Genomic DNA, 18,426 nt, shown 5'->3' on the forward strand with positions numbered 1-18,426 from the left:
AAATTCTCAAAACATTAACAGACACAAGGTGCTTTCTTTTATCGTTGTAATATAAAAGATAGTAGCGTAATTAGGTTTCGAGACCTAGGGAACAATTGTCTATTCACTTGTTTTCAACTTGACGTGGTATATACGGTGTATCACAACTTTTTCTCCAAAAGTAGAGAATAAAAAAGTCCAAAATCAATCTTGACTTGGTCAATTATTTCCAGCTGAGTGGGACTATTATTAATTAAAGGCGGTCATTCATTTTGGCACAGCTTCTTCTCCACGTTGCTCTTTTCAGGGCAATCACAATTTCCCTTATTGATGTTAATTTTCATAGATGCATGAATACACGTGCGTGGAAAACTGCCCTGGGGAAAATTGCCAATGAAAGATTCCCCTTCAGAAAATTGCCAGTTAGAAAAAATTGCCGTATTTTGTTCAGACTTCATGATGAATCATAACACATTATAAATTAAAAATTTAAATAAAAAAAAATTATTGATATGACTATTGAATTATAAATAATGTTATTTGCATATATCGTAGCAACCATAAGGAAAAAAGAGTGAAATAAAAAAAAACACAGAGAAAATGTGGCTTTCAATTTGCAAACTGAGGGCTTAAACTATTTTTTTGGTATTAAATGGGCTACTTGGATGTATTGACGTTGGTTTTTAAAGATCCAGGGCTACCCCCGAGTACCCCACACAACTCGAAGGCTTCAAACTATTTTTAGTATTACAGGGGTTCCTTTGATGTAGTTGCGGTCCTTTTTAAGGATCCAGGTGTACCCAAAGTACCCCCACGCAACCTGAGAGCTTGGTATATTTTTTTGGTATTATAGGGAATCCTTGGATATATTGCCCGTTTTTTTTTTTTGTTTTTTTCCAGTCTCACACTACCCCGGGCCAATTTGATGGGGGAGGGTATTCAAATATATTTTAAGAGACCCTAAGCTATTTATCCCCCTGCCCTCCTTACCAATCCTCTCGATCCATTCCTTAGAAGATTGGGTTGAACTTAAAAACTGCAAGGAAATTGCATTGCAATAATATTACTCACACTGGAAGGTACTCCGTTGGAGGATGGAACAAACACATATGTTTAGATATTTGTCATTAATAATATTAAGCGAATTTATTATGAAGTTTAAACAAAATACGGGCAATTTTCTAATTGGCAATTTTCCTCCATGTCAATTTTCTCCAGGGCAATCTTCCACCTACAATTTTCTCCAGGGTAATTTTCCTAGTACCATGAATACAGAATTGATAACCTAAACTATAGTCCCATCCATTTTAAGATTGATAACTTCCTAAATCTAATAAAAATATTTCATATTTTGTTCCAATTATAGATTAATGTGAATATAATCAGTTCAAATTTATTAAAATTTTCGTTTCCCTAAAATATATTTAAATCAAGTATAATGATTCTGCTCCTAAAACTAAAATCTGCACCGAAAGTATCCCCTTTGAAAAGATGCAGATCCAAAGCACACCCAAATGAATGGACACTTTAATTCAATAGTAGTATTTGTTCACAGATTAACAAGAAATCATTCAAATTCAACCAGTGAATGGTTAGAACACTAATAGTAAGGATCTAAAGTAATATAAAGATCAAAAGCTTGCTAAATAATACAGTTCTAATTTTCAAGTTTGTGGAATGACGTCAGGATATATACATTAAAAGGCATTGGGACCTCAAAATCCCGCTTTCAATTATATATTAATTGCATTCTTAATATAAAAATTGAATAAGTTTTTTTACTTCATAACCCTCTGTTAGTCTAATTTCATACCCGAAAACGGAAGGATATGATGAGGATTTTTCCACGCCATTAAAAAAAAATGATCATAATATTGAGTATTTTGCTAAATCTTTAAATTTAGATTAATTTTTATTAATCATTTATAAACATTTTGAATACCTATGACTTCGTGTTAGTTATTTAAATTAATTATCTTCAATTAAATTACATTTTCAGTAAAGTGGGTAATAATGACGTCAAATTTTTTTGGTTCATTTCATTCATTTTTTTTCTTTCTTCTTCTCCTTATAAATATATTAATAATCTCAAAACTGTTATTCTTCTCTACATTTTTCCCATCCTTCTCTAAACTTTAGTAACTATATTTTTCAATTGAAAGCTTCTTATAATTCTTCCATTGCTATATAATCTATTTTTACTAAAGGAATTCTATAAATATCTAATATCAAAAGAAACAAACATCCATCAAGTTTAATCTAATTAAATCATTTTCCATTGTGTACTACTCTGCCATTGATGTTTGTCAAATATTACTTTTTCAAACATAAGATTCTAGAAGAGAATAAAAGGTTATAGTGAAGGGCTTTAAAAGTAACGTACCATAAAAAACGATACAATATACCTACATTAGTGAAAAAAGGAAAATAAATTAATAGAAAATCCATAGTCAGGTATACATATGTATGACCAGGGTGGTTCAGAATACGAGTCTGTTTAATTTGATTGCCATTTTATATCCAGAAACTGTTAAGTATTACTTTTCTGTTGTTTGATTTACTTTTACTATAGAATTACTATTGTGTCAGTCTTAGGGCCGGTTCCATCAATCCTTAGGACTGTCAATCTATGAGACCGGTCCTTAAATATCAATAGTTCATTAAACCGAATAAGATATATGGAATATGTATTAAGATTACGGCACATATCTTGCAAAAAAAATCATTTAAATACAAATACAATATTTTGTTACTTATTTATATAACAGAATCATTAAAAGAGGGGGGGACACGAGGGATCAATTTTACTTTCATTAAGGACCGACAAGTGGGACTTGGCTGGACCACGGTCCTTAGTCCTAAATAAGGACTGACACAACTCTATATATGATCTTTTTACTTTTATTCAAACGGATACATAATTTTTTACTACTTTTGAGGGTAGTACATCTGTTATATTTATCCTTTATATATGGCACCAGCAGAGAGAGCCCGCGTTGCATGGCTGAATAGAGTGGGATAGATACAAAGAATGAAGGTAAAAGGGATGAAGAAACAGACAGAGGAAAAAGAGAAGAGTAGAGAGCCAGAAAGGAGGAGGGGGATAAAGAAAAGGAGAACATAAAAGAAGTTTAATTTCTGTCAAAAACAGCCTTTTATTGATATCTGAGACTATGATCTGTTCGACTGTTTTGGATTCCCATTATTATAATATCAACAACAGACATATAAACTTGAATGGGCACTTTTTAGAGTGCAAAACCTTCGCCTAAAAATCGTAACTCAATTTCTTCCAAAGTTATGGTCGATTATGCATTCCTTACTTTTTGTGTTAAATTGACCTTTGACCTTTCAAAATTTAATGGCCTCTTACTGTACCCATATATATATTGAACATCCAAAAAAAAATCCGTAACTGCATTATTCTCATCACACGTACTCTAAATTTTTCATTCAAAATTATTCATCTCATTTTTTGTCTACAAATCGTACAATTTGCTCATACAAATTACAACTAATACAAAATAGCAACCTGTGCAAGATATATATATATTTTATCAGTGAGATATTGTACCCTTAATGAGGGACGGTTCCTGATAAGGGCGATGTGTAGAATTGACATATTTGTAATGAAAAAACCACCTTTAAAAATTAGAAAAAGAAAAATGGTTGTTACATGTGCTCTTTCTTCTTTCGATGTTCATTATTTGATAGGTTGTCGTAGTGTTAACTTATCCCTTCAAAGTAAACATTCCCGCCTATCTTTGATCTTAATTGTTATAAAAAAATTCATAAAAAGTAAATATGAATTAATTTAAATATAATTACAATATTTTCCCTACATTAACGCCATTTATGCAAAAGGTTCACATATGAATCATTCATCATATAAGAGGGAGTTGATACTAACAAGGGGCTTAATTCAATACTAACATTTGTCTCAATCCAGCCTTCTCCTTGAGCCCTTTCTTTCTTTAAAAAAATGTAAACTTCAGCAATGTAAACAACCGCCAGTGCGGTATGAGTGCGTGCAAACAAAGGTTTTTTTGTTTTTTTTTTCGCCGTTAATTTCCTCTGGTTTTTGTATTGCTCAGTTACACCTTACTTATGTGACCGTGTGTGTATCTTTAATTGATAAGTTATATTCGGGGATTCGGGGGAAGGGTGCACAAGTGAGGTTCTTTCAGGGTGTCATAACAGTTATGACACCCACTACCCTCAATAAATCAGTCGAAATACACTCTCTCTCTCTCTGTAACTTTCCCTGTCTTCTCCACGTATTAGAGGAAACGATGTAGTTGATCCTAATTCGGAACAAGGTTAATAGAAATACAAGGTTAGACCATCATGTAATCGGTGTTGCTATAATTTACAATCTGATGTATTGTACCGACTGCTTGGCAAGACAAGCAGATTTTGATAAATAAAACGCAACTACTTATAGTCTATGACGTCACTATTGCTAACATTTTCAATTAAATAAATCGCACTGACTGCTGGGCAAAAAAATAGATTTTGACAAAACACGCAACCACTCATCTACTATGACGTCAATATTAAAAGCGTGGGGCCGAACCCCTAAGTCAAACATTAGTCCTACATGCGTTATGGTATAATTTCTTTGATGAGACTTTAAATTTTGGATCACCCTGTATTTCCATGTACATTGAAATACGTCGAAGCATGGTAAAACCCCAAGCATAATAAAAATACTATAGGGGTTATAGATTTTCTATACCCAATATAATAGCGTTATAAGTTTGTTAACACATACATACCACAAAAAATAATGACTACAAAAAATTGTTCATAAATTATGTATTTGCGTTTAAATGAGTGCGCTCAATACTACTTTTTACTCGAACTTACAAAGGCATTCAAAGTTATGAATGTAAATGCATTTATACAAGATGGAATTTAACTTTTGGATTTTTTATACATAAATGTACACATATAAACATATTAGTATAACTTTTAATAGGAATTATTTCTATTTGTAAAAAATATCAAACAAAGTAAAATAAACTTGGTTTCATTTATATATTTAGTTAATAGTTTTTATTCTTATGTTTTTGCTATTAACTACATAGGAATAATCATTTTCTTTCATAGTTTAATTAAACAATATGTTTAGAAATGTAAATTAAAAATGTGCGTGTAAACATTATTATGAATTGTTCATTTTACAATCTGCATAATAACCTCACACAAGATCATTAAATCATAAGCTTTTCCTTTAGATATAAATAAAGAAGCTTAAAAAACGTCATAACTCACTAGGAGGAGATTTTTGGAGAGGACGAGAAGAAGGGGGAGCGAGACAAGCAGTTAAGGGCCCAAAAATGGCCAGGTTAGAAAAAACGTGGTTTTTATTTAATTAAGAAAAGATCAGTTTTTGATTAGTCCAAATACCATATTTAGCATTATTTTTATTGTGCATTTCTTGCTTTACAAACAATAACAGCTTCGACACACCGGCACACACATTGACAGATCTTGACGATGAAGGGTGTGGCCATGTCTTACCACGCTGACATTATGGCAGTTCGTAGAGAAACCAATTTTGGATGAGAGGTGCTGCAGACATTCTTCTTACAGACCCCCAAAGTCAAGGGCGTTGAGGTATGACCTACATGGACTTAGGCTCAAAGTCACCCAACTGTCAAAGTTTGAGTTCTTCTTGGCTGTATGGGGCATTAATGAAATTATTGACACTAATACCGGCGTGAAGGAGATCGCACACGACTTACCTTTTTTGCTGTTGCTCTAACATTTTTAGACTTAGGGACATGGAATAACAGCAAAACTTGTTTATTTTTGTTTTAGCTGTCGTTTGTTTCAGTAATGAAACTCCGTAGTTAAAAAATATAGGAATAAAATCCTGACTAAATACTACTTGAAGTTTTGGGGCCCCATCTTGTATGTTAATACTGTTGAGAAATGGACATTGTGTATCTCTTTTTTTACACCATTCATATTTGGGGGCCGCCGCCCCCCAAACACTTCCAAATATGCCCTCAAGCCCCCTTTTCTGTGGATGCTCCAAATATGGTAAGTTTTTTTGTTTTTTTTTTTTAAACAAGTAATAGTTTCAAACATAGATAAATAAAGGTGGAAAATATTTTTACTAGGTTTCTTGGATTAGTTGGACGGACAAATAATTAGTATTCTGACTTATAAATTTTTTTATGCAGCAGTTGAATTTGGTGTAATTGTAGATATGCTATAAACTAAAGGAAAAAAAATAATTTGATTTAACTTTATCTAAATGACCACATCTCTAATGATTTGAATCATTATCTTAATTGTTTCTTACAGAAAGATTTATTCATAAATAAATAATCAGTGGAATAAACAAAAGGAAAATTAAAAATATTTAACTCATAGTTCCTTATTTGTTGCTTTTGTAAATACTTTTAAATCTCCGAGTTTGAATAAAATATCGAATATGCCCCTATATCATACCAAAGTTAACAATTGAAAGCAATGGAAGAGCTCTATATATTCATTTCTCTAAGGCTTCAACCAAGTCTAACCAATATACCTAGTATTGAAATTTTTATTTATTTGTAATTTTCCTATAACTGGAGTTGCACCAATTTCGCATAATATATATTATAGTATTACAATTACTCTATCTGAGATAGGAAATATCTCTGAACTCAATATACATTTCCTTTTCTGGAGCAACCATGAATCGAACCTACACACATTGAGCTCAAAATAATATTTTCTCCCGAGTACGTTGTGCACGTGGTTAAGTTGCTCCATAACCAATTTTATGTCCCGATGAATCATGATGAAAATTATCAGAGTTACAGAAACCCATTTGAAAATCCTTATTATAATGTATTTTCTATGATTTAGGAATGTGGAGAGAATCATAGTTTAGCAAGGGACTACACGAGGATTGTGGCCAAACGTCAGGACTGCGATGGGGGACCTATTATAAATAGTATGTCCAAAATTGATGAGTGTGGTATTTGTGGAGGTCAAAATGATTGCAGAGACTGCAAGGGCGTGATAAATGGAAGTAAGAAATCAAATCTTGAATAAGTTGTTAGGATAAATGCTACATATGTATGTATGTAGACAGAGACTTGATAATTTTTTATCCCTACATACTTTAAAAGGTTGTTTTTTTTTTTCTCAAGTTTACTTTCAAATAATATAAACGAGTTATTTCACTTAGAATTTTAAAAAAGAGTATAACTTTTTTATATTAAGTGTCAATTTTCCTTTTCCAAGTACTTCCGTTCTTAAGAAAAATGTGCAAATCTTGCGGCCGTACAGATGCATTTGCACTTTTTAGATTCCAAATTAATTTCTTTAGAATTTCTCAAAATCTTTCCCTTCAAAATAAATACAAGATGGTCATCATGTTAAGATAACCAAGGGCCTCTGTAGGATTATATTTATTTTATTTTTTATTTTAAGGGGGGCCTGTTTTTTGGAAATCGTATGTAAAAAAAAATTTTTTTAAAAAATTTAACAATTTTGAAAAGAAAAATTATAAAATTATTTATTTTGCAATAAAAAAAACCAAATATTAAATTTTTTGGAGAAAAATCTCAAAAATTAATAACAATTCACAGAAAATTTAATTTTTGGGAAAAAATTTCTAAAATTAAATTTCTAATATTACATTTTTTGAAAAAACATTTCAAATATTTAAAATTTTTGTAGATAAACTTCAAATATTTAAAGCTATTTAAAGGAAATTAAATGTTATTCCCAAAAATTAAATTTTTAATATTAAATTTTGTAGCAAAAAGCAAAGATTCCTTTAGTTATTTAATTTTTTTTTTTGGGGGGGAGGGGGGCTACTAACTAAACTTTTGTACTTTAAGTGACATTATAGCATAGGATATATGTAAACAAAATAATGGTTTATACATTAAGCTACATGATACAATAAGATAATTAAAGCAGGGAGTACTGAATTGAGTCTTGACCATGGGATTCTGGATTGAACTACACAATCTTCAAGATGATTTGTGTCATTTTCCCCACAGATTTGTATCATAAGATGTTTTTAAAATACACTTGTCAATAAATTTTATGCTTTTTTTCGTTTTTGGATTGATTTTCTGTTTGCTTTTACACAGAAAAATATAAAAAGGGAGGGATCTTTGATTATCTATATTATGGAAGACGTGTCTTTAGAGCGGAGTATTTAATAATTTATTGAACATAGGTATAGTGTTGTGCTCCTGCGGTTTATTTAGTTAATTAGCCCATATTGGTTGCCTTTTGGGCTAGAATTGACTGATTAATGATTAACTGTGTCGTTACATCATCCCTCCCCTTTGGTGACTTAATTACTCTCGGGGTGACCGGCTTCTTCTTTAATCGGAGCTATCCAAGGTGGTTGATAATAAAGGTGTGTCACTCATGACTTTTATAATTTTATAGAAGTAAGCAATCCCATTTTAATGACGTAACATATGTTAAAAAAACACCGTCCCGTACTTTATCCTTGCTCTAAGATTACAAGGAATCCAACTCAAAATGTTGCTACTTGCAAACTGGGACTACTGGCACTATATAAAGGGGGAATTTATTTTATTTTCATACTGTACCCTTGTAGGTATGAAAAATAAAAATATGTGTAAACATCTTCGTTTATGAATAGAATACGGTGGACAACTATTACAATTAGCTGCCTCGTAGTTGTAACTTTGAACAACTTCATCTAATCATTTGTGAGTATTTTTCGATTTTCTTTAGATAGGAGATATACACCATTATCGTAATACTAGGTATAGTTTTATAACTAAAAAACATTAATAATTGCGAAGAAATCAATTATACTTTTTTTTAAATAAGTGGACATTATTTTTTCTACACAAGAAATACTCATGTGAAAAAAATAAACATACAACTAGATCTTAATTTTGTTATTATTTTTTTTCATTGTCATTTCCCAAGGAACATAGACACACAGGCACCGTCCATTGGTCACGGAAACTGCAATTTAATGCAGCAACCCGTGATGCATATACCCTTGAGGTGGGATATATAAATTTGTTATTTATATTGAAATTGAGCTTATCTTCCTAACTGAAGATGATGCATTGAATAAGCCTTTCTTGCCTGGGGATTTTTACTTTTATCTCCAGAAAGATATATATATTTTAGTAAATATTTGAATAATATCAAATGTTTAATCAAATGTTTTAAAGATTTCCCACTTTAATATTGCTTGCAATAGTTTGTAATACAGACTAATAATAGTTCTACATCTAATAATAGGAAGGATTTTGAAATTTCTACTTGCCTGACATCATTCACAATAACAAAATAACATTTGCATGACAAAATTAATCAATAAGAGAAAAAAATAAAATAACGGAGAAATCATAAATAATGAATGTAAATTTTTAAGAATAGCATTCATACTTTATTATTTTTTCAATCAATACTAAAACAATCTGATTATTATAATGTTAAATTTTAACTATTGTTTTCAGTAAAAAACTTATAATTATCTAATATGCAAAACATTCAATAATTAATTTATTGGTGTTGAGATCATAGATTTTTGCGAAAGTAATATTCCAATATGGTAACAAGCAATTTGGTTGTTAAGAGAAGGATTCTCAACTCAATAAGGTTAGGAATTTCAATAGCATTAAGATATTTCAACATAAGTCTACAGAAGTTCAGAGGTTGTTTGTATATTTTATGGCGCACATAATCACTTAACAGCTCCGAATAACTATTTATATGTAATATCAGAATAGAATATTCTTTACAGATCAAAATATCGAGAAAGGAGAAACACATTATCTTAACCAGTCTAAAATCATGTTCCACTTGTTTTCCAATGACAAGTGACTCAGTAGTAATATAACAATCAGGCGTGAGCTTGAAGTGTATAGCTTATATAATTATCCGTATAGATCGTATATCACGAAGCCCAATTTATAACTGGAGTTGATATAAATGCGATAGTAAACTCCTGATCAACCTCTCTGTGTGTACTGATTTTGGTATTCCCGATCTGTCACCATGGACAAAGATCCTACCGATCACAATGTTACGTGCAATCACGGAGGGATTGTCACCGGCTATGACCCGTTCAAAGATGACGAAGTTTTTCCATTTCTGTATTTTGGAACTCCTGAAAGACCTATGGATGACTTTATTTCTTCAATAGATACCTAAAAGGAAATGTGTTTTTTTTTTTATTTCTCCCTTTGTATCAAACGTCCGAAATTTAAACGATATTATCTGTATAAAAAGTGTACAAGGACTTATGACACATACAGTATGTTTTAGAAGATATATGGAGAATAAAGGAAGGCTCCCAAAGTCAGTCGGGAAAGGCAAAATTGTACTTATAAAGAAAAAGGGAGATGGCTCCGATTTAAGTCATTGGCGACCAATAAATATACTAAATGAAACCTATAGAATTCTTTCGGGAGTATTAGGTAATGAAATGAAACCAATACTTAATAAAAGAACCGGTTCGCATCAAAAAGGATTTCTTAAAGGTAGAAAATTGGCTGATATTCCAAGAAATATCCGCTCTGCGATTGATTGCAATTAAAAAAGAAAAAAATGGCACCATTATTTCAGTAGACATTCGAAAAGCTTTTGAATACATTAACGATAACCATATTTTAAGAAAAACAATACATTTTTTACTAAGACGACTAGGTGAGCACTTTTACTCAATGGGACTTCAAGAATCACTTTAAAAAAAGTGATGCAATATGTCTTGGAAAAAGCTGTCGTCAAGGCTGCTCTCTACTTTTTATTATGGTCATAGAGGAGTTGGTATTATTAATTAAAGGAATTAGTGAATTTGGTGTTTTATTTAAACACCCGAAACACATAATTGATCTATACACAAATGATGACACTTTATTTGTAGAAGCAAGTTCTGAAGCGCAACTTATAAAGAAAATTGAGGTAATATTGTGTTATGTTTTTTTTTATAAGTTTGAAGCAAGATCTGGTCTGGAAATGAATGAAAAGAAAACAAGTATGATACGAGAGTTGTATTAGGTATATTATTAGGTATTAGGATGTATTAGGTATAGAATATTCAAAATGTGGGGAATCAAATAGCAATTGGTGTACAGTGCAGTCTATTCACAATGGGGGCACTTGAATCTTCAAGCTCGGATTGAATGTAATAATAACTTCATTATTCCGTTGGTGGTATACAAGGCCTCAGCTCTATCTAATTTAGCAGGCAAGGCAATTAAAGAGGAAGGAAAATTGCTTTGGGTATTTTCCATTATATTCCGCCCTCAAAAGATCTAGGTGGAGGTTCAGTATTTTTCAGTAGGGTTTTGCCTAAAATTTATATCAAGGTTCTTCTTTACCTATCGACAAGACCCGAACTCAAATGGAGATCCGTAATCTCTAAATCGTGCATATGTATTTCCGTGGTTAATAAGCACAAACCTCTATAACGGGCCCTTGATCTCCCTCTCTCCCTCATGGGCTGCTGTTCATAGGATTGTATGGTATGCCAAACCTATCTATAATTCGAAAACAACGGTGGATATAATTAGGCAGAATTAATCGAAGGGAGTTTTTTTTTATTCAAAAACCGTGACAAATTCCCAACATTTAGAGATTGAAGCAATGAAGTGTGTAATATTTTGACGTACTCAATATTAAACCAAGGAAATTTATTTTTCCCCTTGATGAGTTCTGGAAGAAAACATCATCATCCCAGCCCCTGGGACCTGAAAATGAAGGGTGTGTCAACAAATAGTGAGGAGGCATCGGAAGTGTGCAAAAAATTTGAAAGAATCTTAAAACTACCAGACACTTGGTAGATAAGAATTAAGGGCTCCCTGCATTGAGTAGTGGAAGGAAATAAATTTACTTCACAATTCCAAATATCCACAAATTGCCTCTTTTTCAATAGGACTGTGGGAAGTTCATTAAATAGTATTCATCATTCTTTCGTTGATTGTCCTTTTGTAGGAACACTTAAAGAGTTCATATCATTAAAAGCTTTAATTTTATTGGGTCTCTCATCAAGAAAATCGCCAAAAGAAAGTCGAGCCACGCATTTTGCTTTGTTAAGTTCCAAGGCTCTCATTGCAACAAAGCTAACTAAATGTGAAAATATTTGCTCACACGATTTAAGATCAATAATTAGCTCTGCCTCCGGGAGATACTCTGCTTTTTATTTCAAAAACCCAAACTTGGATGGTAGCTTCTGGGTCTACGCCCTTGATGTGATTCAGTATCTTATTTCTTATTCCCTCTGATACTGTTAGACGTTGGAAAGGAATTGTTTTGAATTAAGGAATTTTTCACCAGTTTTACATTATTTTATCTTTGTTTTATTAATAAATTAGTCAACACTTGTATTGTTGTTAGGTCTTGGTTAAGTAGTCTAATTTTAAGCTATAATGCTTATTTATGTTGTTTTTTAGTAACGCAATTCTTCCTAACATTTTATATTGTTTTAATTATGTATAAAATATTTTGTTTAAATATTTGTGTGTAACATCTAGAGATGTTTTTTTCAAAATAAGTAGGTTTAAGAAATAATTTTTCTCAATCTTTATCGATCAAAACTCGAAATATTTGATGCTTTATTTCTCCAGAATCTATTTGTAATTACAATAATTTAATATATCTACATGTAATAATATTGAAGTGATGATTAAACCTATTGCTGGATTCTTTACACCTTTACTTTATGAACATTTTTTCTTGCGCATTTGATGAAATGTATTGGGCCTTTTCGTTCCAGGGATCTGGAAGCACAGATTTTTCCAAATCCTCTTCCAACAGCACTGAACTACTTTGTTGAATAATGTTGTGTAGAATCATTTTTCAACATGATAAGTTATGCCTGTCGAGGTCATAAGTAAATAAAAGATTTTAATTAAAATATTCTTCTATTAAATTTAAATGCACATATTTGAGTATTCCTTCACTGGATCTCAATAGCTTTCTATGTAGTCATTTATCTTAAAAATAAATAAGCCATATTGTTTTCCATCGTGGTAAATTACAAGAAATTGTAAGGCCCTTCACATCAACAGTGTCGTGAATGGTGACCCATTGGCAAAAAAATTAACACAGCCTTGGTTTAAATTGAATCATTGGTTCAAGAGATACTAACATTTGAAATTTGGTTTTTTCCAAAGGCTTTTTGACAAATATTGTGAAACAAAATTGGATATATATATATATATTGTAGGTCAAAACTTAGATGAATAGGAAGAGAGTGGAACAAGTTGGCCAAAAATTCCCTTTTGCCATATTACTCAGCATATAAAAGGTGTACGAGTATCAATGGGGCAAATTGGCAGAGTAATGATTATCGATAAATATTAGTAGAAAATAGTAATGGTATTTATCGGTATACATAATTTAAACACAATTTAATTGAACTAAAAATAAACCACATAGAAAATAATTTTCTCAAACTTTATATTATTAATTGGTATTTTAGATTGTAGTAATTTCAGATTCTTCATTGAAGGGCTTGATGCCTTTGTATTTATTTTTTTCTTCTTCTTCTTTTCTTGCATTTAATCAGATACTCTTCGACTTCAAACACTAAGATCTAGTGATGTAAATCATGTATATTTTTTAGCTGGGCCGTTTTTTTGTAATTGGTAATATGAAGAATGAATTTTCATTTCATGAGCTGTTGTCATTATTATTTAACTCATGAGTAATGGAACTTATTTTCCTACTTCATTCAGTTATACTCAAAACGTGATTGAACATTCGTGTGTGCTCATAAAAGACCTAGAGGATTTATTATGGAGTTATAATTGGCCGTTCTTGTTGGACTCAAAGTAGAATTGATGATCGAAATCGGCGTAATTCTTGTCAATGTCCTTCTCCCCTCCTCATTGTCACAGCTGACCTAATAAAACAAATAAAAAATTAATCTAAGATGTTTTTGAATTCAGAAACTGAGTAACAACTCAGAATTGGGTGTACTCACGACACTTAAAGGGGTCCTAGCTAATTCTAGTAATAATTAGTCACTCCACAAAAGTGTTGTAGCACAGCTCATTCAAATTAGATAGAAATTGAAGAGTGTCGCCTTACCAACTGCGCCAACTAGCCCCTATTAAATTTCATCCAAAAGTGGGGTTTCTATTTTTGGGTGATTTAAGATTAATTTCCCCGGCAGAATAGGTATTTGTGCACAAGTAGCACTGTGTCGGTCCTTATTTATTCGATCCCGTTCAGTTCAATCTTACAAACAGTCCTTTCGATCTTTGGAACCAATCCTTAAGACTGTCGGTCCTTTGGACTTCAGTATCAGAACTGACTAAATAAAGAGCACATAAAGCTTAGTGACATCATCAAGGATCGAACTTTATAAGTTTTTAGCACTGATATGCAAGCCTGAACTAGACCTGGACCCAGAGTGAACTGGAGAGGACTGCAGTCTTCAACTCAAAATAAGGAAGGCAGGTGCGTACGAAGGGGGTCGCCGGAGGGGCTATAAGCCCCCCCCCACCAAAAAAAAAGAATTTTTACCTTTTATTAGAAAAAATTTCCCCATTCAGATAAATTATGTAGCACAGCAAAAAAATTACTATTTGAAATTTTTTTCGGAAAAAAATTAATTTTTGATGAATAACTATGATTTTGGAAATTGTTTTCCAAAAAAATTAAATACTTGAAATTAAATTTTTGAATTCTTTTGAGAATAGCTGTATATTATTGAAATTTTTTTTAAATTTGTTTCCAAATAACTATATTTTTGTGCATAGCTTTAGATTTTTTTTTAAATCCAAAAACCAAGCCCTTCCAGGCCCTAAATATAATCTGAGCAAGGACACAACACTATATAAAGACTGGTAATAACCCAAAAAAGTGACAATCTAATGTTTATTCCTAATTTCCAGAGCATATAATGGTCTGTGACCAATGTGTCATGCCCAATCAAAAAGTTATTGATTGCAATGGTGGATGTAATATGCATGTATTGATGAACATCAACGGATTAGAGGTGTGTGTCCCTAAGGCATATCAGAAACAAAAGAATGGAAAGGCTTGTGATGGAATAGACATCTCTCTGTCAAAGGCGAATATCAACACGTATAGTGTCAAACACATTAAATTATAATGCCAATCTATTATTTCATTGTCCTAGATGTGGATTTTGCTATGGAGGAGAAACGAAACTTCCGGAAAATACTGGCTTAAATGCCTGTGGAGAGTGCATCGATGATAAACGTTGGACATCTAATCAAAGTATCTAACATTTACATATATATTGACAAATCAGATCGTATTAATACAGCACATATTTACCCTAGCTTGTGGAATCAAAGGAATATCTCCACTCTTAATAGACAACTCCATGTTTAAAACTTTTAATCTTTTTGTTCGGAATGATGAAATTAAAAAAGACCAAGAAGGAGCTTGTGATTTGGTAAAGAAGAATAAATCATCATTTTACTTATTTATTATTTGAAACTTTACTTTGGAATAGATTGATACATATGGACGAATCATTGCTACATCACGAAAAATATTTGTAAAAAAACCAAAGGAAATGATAGTAACATACGTCAACGTTACAGAACAGGGAAGTTTGAATCTTAAATGTGAATTAGGCAAGAATTCAATCGATGGTGGTAGGATTACAATAGTTGATAGTCGGATGATCAGGCTTGATAAGGTTGAATCAAAATTATTAGACAGGGAAGCCTTTCTTTATGAGGTGATTTGATTTGATTTAAGCTTAATCAAAATGGTCTTTAATCTTTTACTTTCTTTCAGATCATTATCCACTTACGAACTCCCATAATGAAAGCGGATACAAGTAAATTGTCTTGCTTTTATCGGACTATGTTCAAAGGAGAGTACATGGTTGGAGCTTTTTTGATGGATAAAATGACTGTGAATTGTGGGAAATATCAGCATGACTCAGGGAAAAATGTCATTCACTTTGGAGTACTCTTTGATCCTATTGTACCTATTGGGTAATCATTTAAATCCAGTGTTTTAAAGTTATTACCCATGAATTAAACATATTTCTTTTAGAAAAATAAGCATTGAGACTAAAAATCTCACGTTTCCAAGAGAATCCCCCATCATAATTCGTGGGAAAGTCAATGGGATAACAAACATTGTACAAATAAAATTCTCAATGAATATTGAAGGTCCAAGTGATTGTGCAATGTTATTCGATGATAAATCTCTCAAGTTGATTGACTATGACCCTCTACACTCTAAATGCGAGTACTTGGGAAACGTTTTAAGATTTCAAATGGGACAAAAAAAATATGATCGAAGGCGGAACAGCCATTGATTTCAAACCATGTGATATTCGACCTATAAATACGGAGCTGAACGATGTATCTCAATTTTTTGGTTCTGTCTTGTTACTTTCAACCGTTCAGCGAGTATTCATTAGCATGGATTACAACAATTCCCTTAGGCACTAAAAATATTTTCTTTTTACTTAGAATTTCAGACCTGATTTTAAGCTCCGTGGTAAAACAGCGTTTTGTCCAGAACAAAACATTTCTTTTAAGGTGGTCGATATTAAAGGTATGAAGAGTGGAAATTTGATTTGTAGAATAACGGATAGAAAAGGGAATTCTGTGCACAAAAAATTAGATGAATTTACAGTCGAATTTGATTCACTTGAATCGAAAACTAAAATCACAAAGGACAAGAAAAGGGAGAAAAAAGGGAAAGCTAAAAAATCAACGATTACTACTCAGAAAAAGTTTAAGTTATATATTGATCATGAACACGTAGGAATTTGAATTAAATAAATTCAACGCTTGTTAAAGAAAAATATATGTCTATTTTTAGTTAAAGGTGGGTCAAACTTATAAATTAGAGGTGACTGGGGAAAGGATTTATAGAAGTGGAAGTTCCATTAAGACAGATATGAAAACTGTTACTTTTTCTATCATGGATAAAAATTCACCTATATCACTCTCAATCATTGGACCGACGTATCCCATACCTGCGAATAGACCATTAAAGTTGAAAGGAAAGCTAAAAAGCTGTAAAAAGAACTCATCTTTTAGAAAGGAGTATAAAGATGTCAAAGTAAGCTATTTAATGATTATTACGATTACAATGTATGGACACTTTTGACTACATATAAATCCATGTTTGTATATTACAGTATTCATGGACATCCCAGCCCTCAATACCAATGATTAAAAAGAGCAAGAACTCGAATAAAAAACTCAAAATTAAGAATGGACTCATTGGAGGAAAAGTCTATACTTTTAATCTAAAAATTGAAGCCAAGCCTAAAAATTCAAGTTTACCCCCGTTTGAAATGTCCACGTCTTTAATAGTCGAAACATTGATCCTGGGTCCAAAAGCTTTTATTCCAATTGACAAAATAACATTTGGAGTTGAAAATGATATAACACTTGATGGAGATGGTTCTTTGGATCAGGATAATACTAACGAGGATTTGAAGGTTTTTATGCACTAAAATATTGTTCCTTCATTAAAGAATTTCATGAGACATTTAGTTAAATCTAATTAAAATACGTAGTTTGAATGGTTTTGCGAAAAAGATTCTGTTGATAAGGGTTGTTTTGTCTCTCACATCAATCAAAAAGGAGTCCCAGTCCTCTTAAAGCAACATCTACCCAAAGAAGTTATGAAACGTCATCGCTTGATTATTCCAAAGCACACTCTTCTCCCTGGCATGTATGTATCTTAAAGTTTACCGTCTTCGAAATATTCAGTAGGAAGAAATATGTACACAAAACACATTGACTTATAGATGTGTTTAAATTAGTAACATTTAACGTTAAATTTTCTTGGATGTTATCTTAAATTTTTTTTAAAGCAAAATATGGATTTGGATCTTTTTTTTATTTTTAATAGACTTTCATATCGTATTTTTATTATTATTAGAATTAGAGACGGGACGATTCAAAAAAAAAAAATCTTCTGACTCTTTAATATTTTAAATAATAGTTAAAAATACAATTTTGCCATCAGGGTCATCCACATAATTATTTTTTAGGGGTGTGTTTCTTGGATTTTTTTTGAGAAAAAATCTGAAAATTAAAGTTTATTTAGAAAAAAAATTCTAAAATTCAATTTCAGATATACAATTTGATATTAAATAATTTTTCAGCAATTATTCAAAAAAAAATTATTTAAAAACTTTCAAAAAACTCATGGTTATTCTCAAAAAATTTCCAAAATTCCCAGCTGTTCACCAAAAAATTTCATTTACTAAATTTTTTAGCATAAATTTGAAAAATCTCCAATAGTTCCAAGGACTCAATTTCTAATATAAAATTTTTGAAAAAAAAAATAAAAATATTAAATTTTTTGGAAAAATACATATTTATTTACAGAAAACTAAATTTTTTGGGATTTTTTTTTTTTTTTAAATTTAATTAAATGTCAATATATAATTTTTGATGAAAAAGATAATGTTTTCTTTTTTTTTTTTAATTGGAATTTAATTTCGAACTGTATTTTTTGAAGAAA

The 18,426-nt window shown here is 31.3% G+C and overlaps 1 protein-coding gene across 3 annotated transcripts in view; it reads left to right on the top strand.

The window, feature by feature from the left end:
• The window catches only part of LOC121122152 (uncharacterized), a 60,442-nt gene that overhangs the window by 29,056 nt on the left and 12,960 nt on the right, over positions 1-18,426 (top strand). For 2 of the 3 annotated variants that reach the window (XM_071890206.1, XM_040717157.2), the window contains exons 4-14: positions 6,847-7,012; positions 14,841-15,033; positions 15,089-15,189; positions 15,255-15,370; positions 15,431-15,661; positions 15,721-15,923; positions 15,985-16,346; positions 16,410-16,703; positions 16,765-17,007; positions 17,087-17,392; positions 17,471-17,628. In XM_071890206.1, the coding sequence (XP_071746307.1) occupies positions 16,227-16,346; positions 16,410-16,703; positions 16,765-17,007; positions 17,087-17,392; positions 17,471-17,628 (1,121 nt within the window). In that variant the 5' untranslated portion in view covers positions 6,847-7,012; positions 14,841-15,033; positions 15,089-15,189; ... (2 more) ...; positions 15,721-15,923; positions 15,985-16,226. Of the gene's footprint in view, positions 1-6,846; positions 7,013-14,840; positions 15,034-15,088; positions 15,190-15,254; positions 15,371-15,430; positions 15,662-15,720; positions 15,924-15,984; positions 16,347-16,409; positions 16,704-16,764; positions 17,008-17,086; positions 17,393-17,470; positions 17,629-18,426 lie in introns of those variants that run through there. The other variant, XR_011781299.1, reaches the window with a different exon arrangement.

This window comes from Lepeophtheirus salmonis, chromosome 7 (assembly GCF_016086655.4).
Source record: "Lepeophtheirus salmonis chromosome 7, UVic_Lsal_1.4, whole genome shotgun sequence".
Lineage (NCBI taxonomy): Eukaryota > Metazoa > Arthropoda > Copepoda > Siphonostomatoida > Caligidae > Lepeophtheirus > Lepeophtheirus salmonis.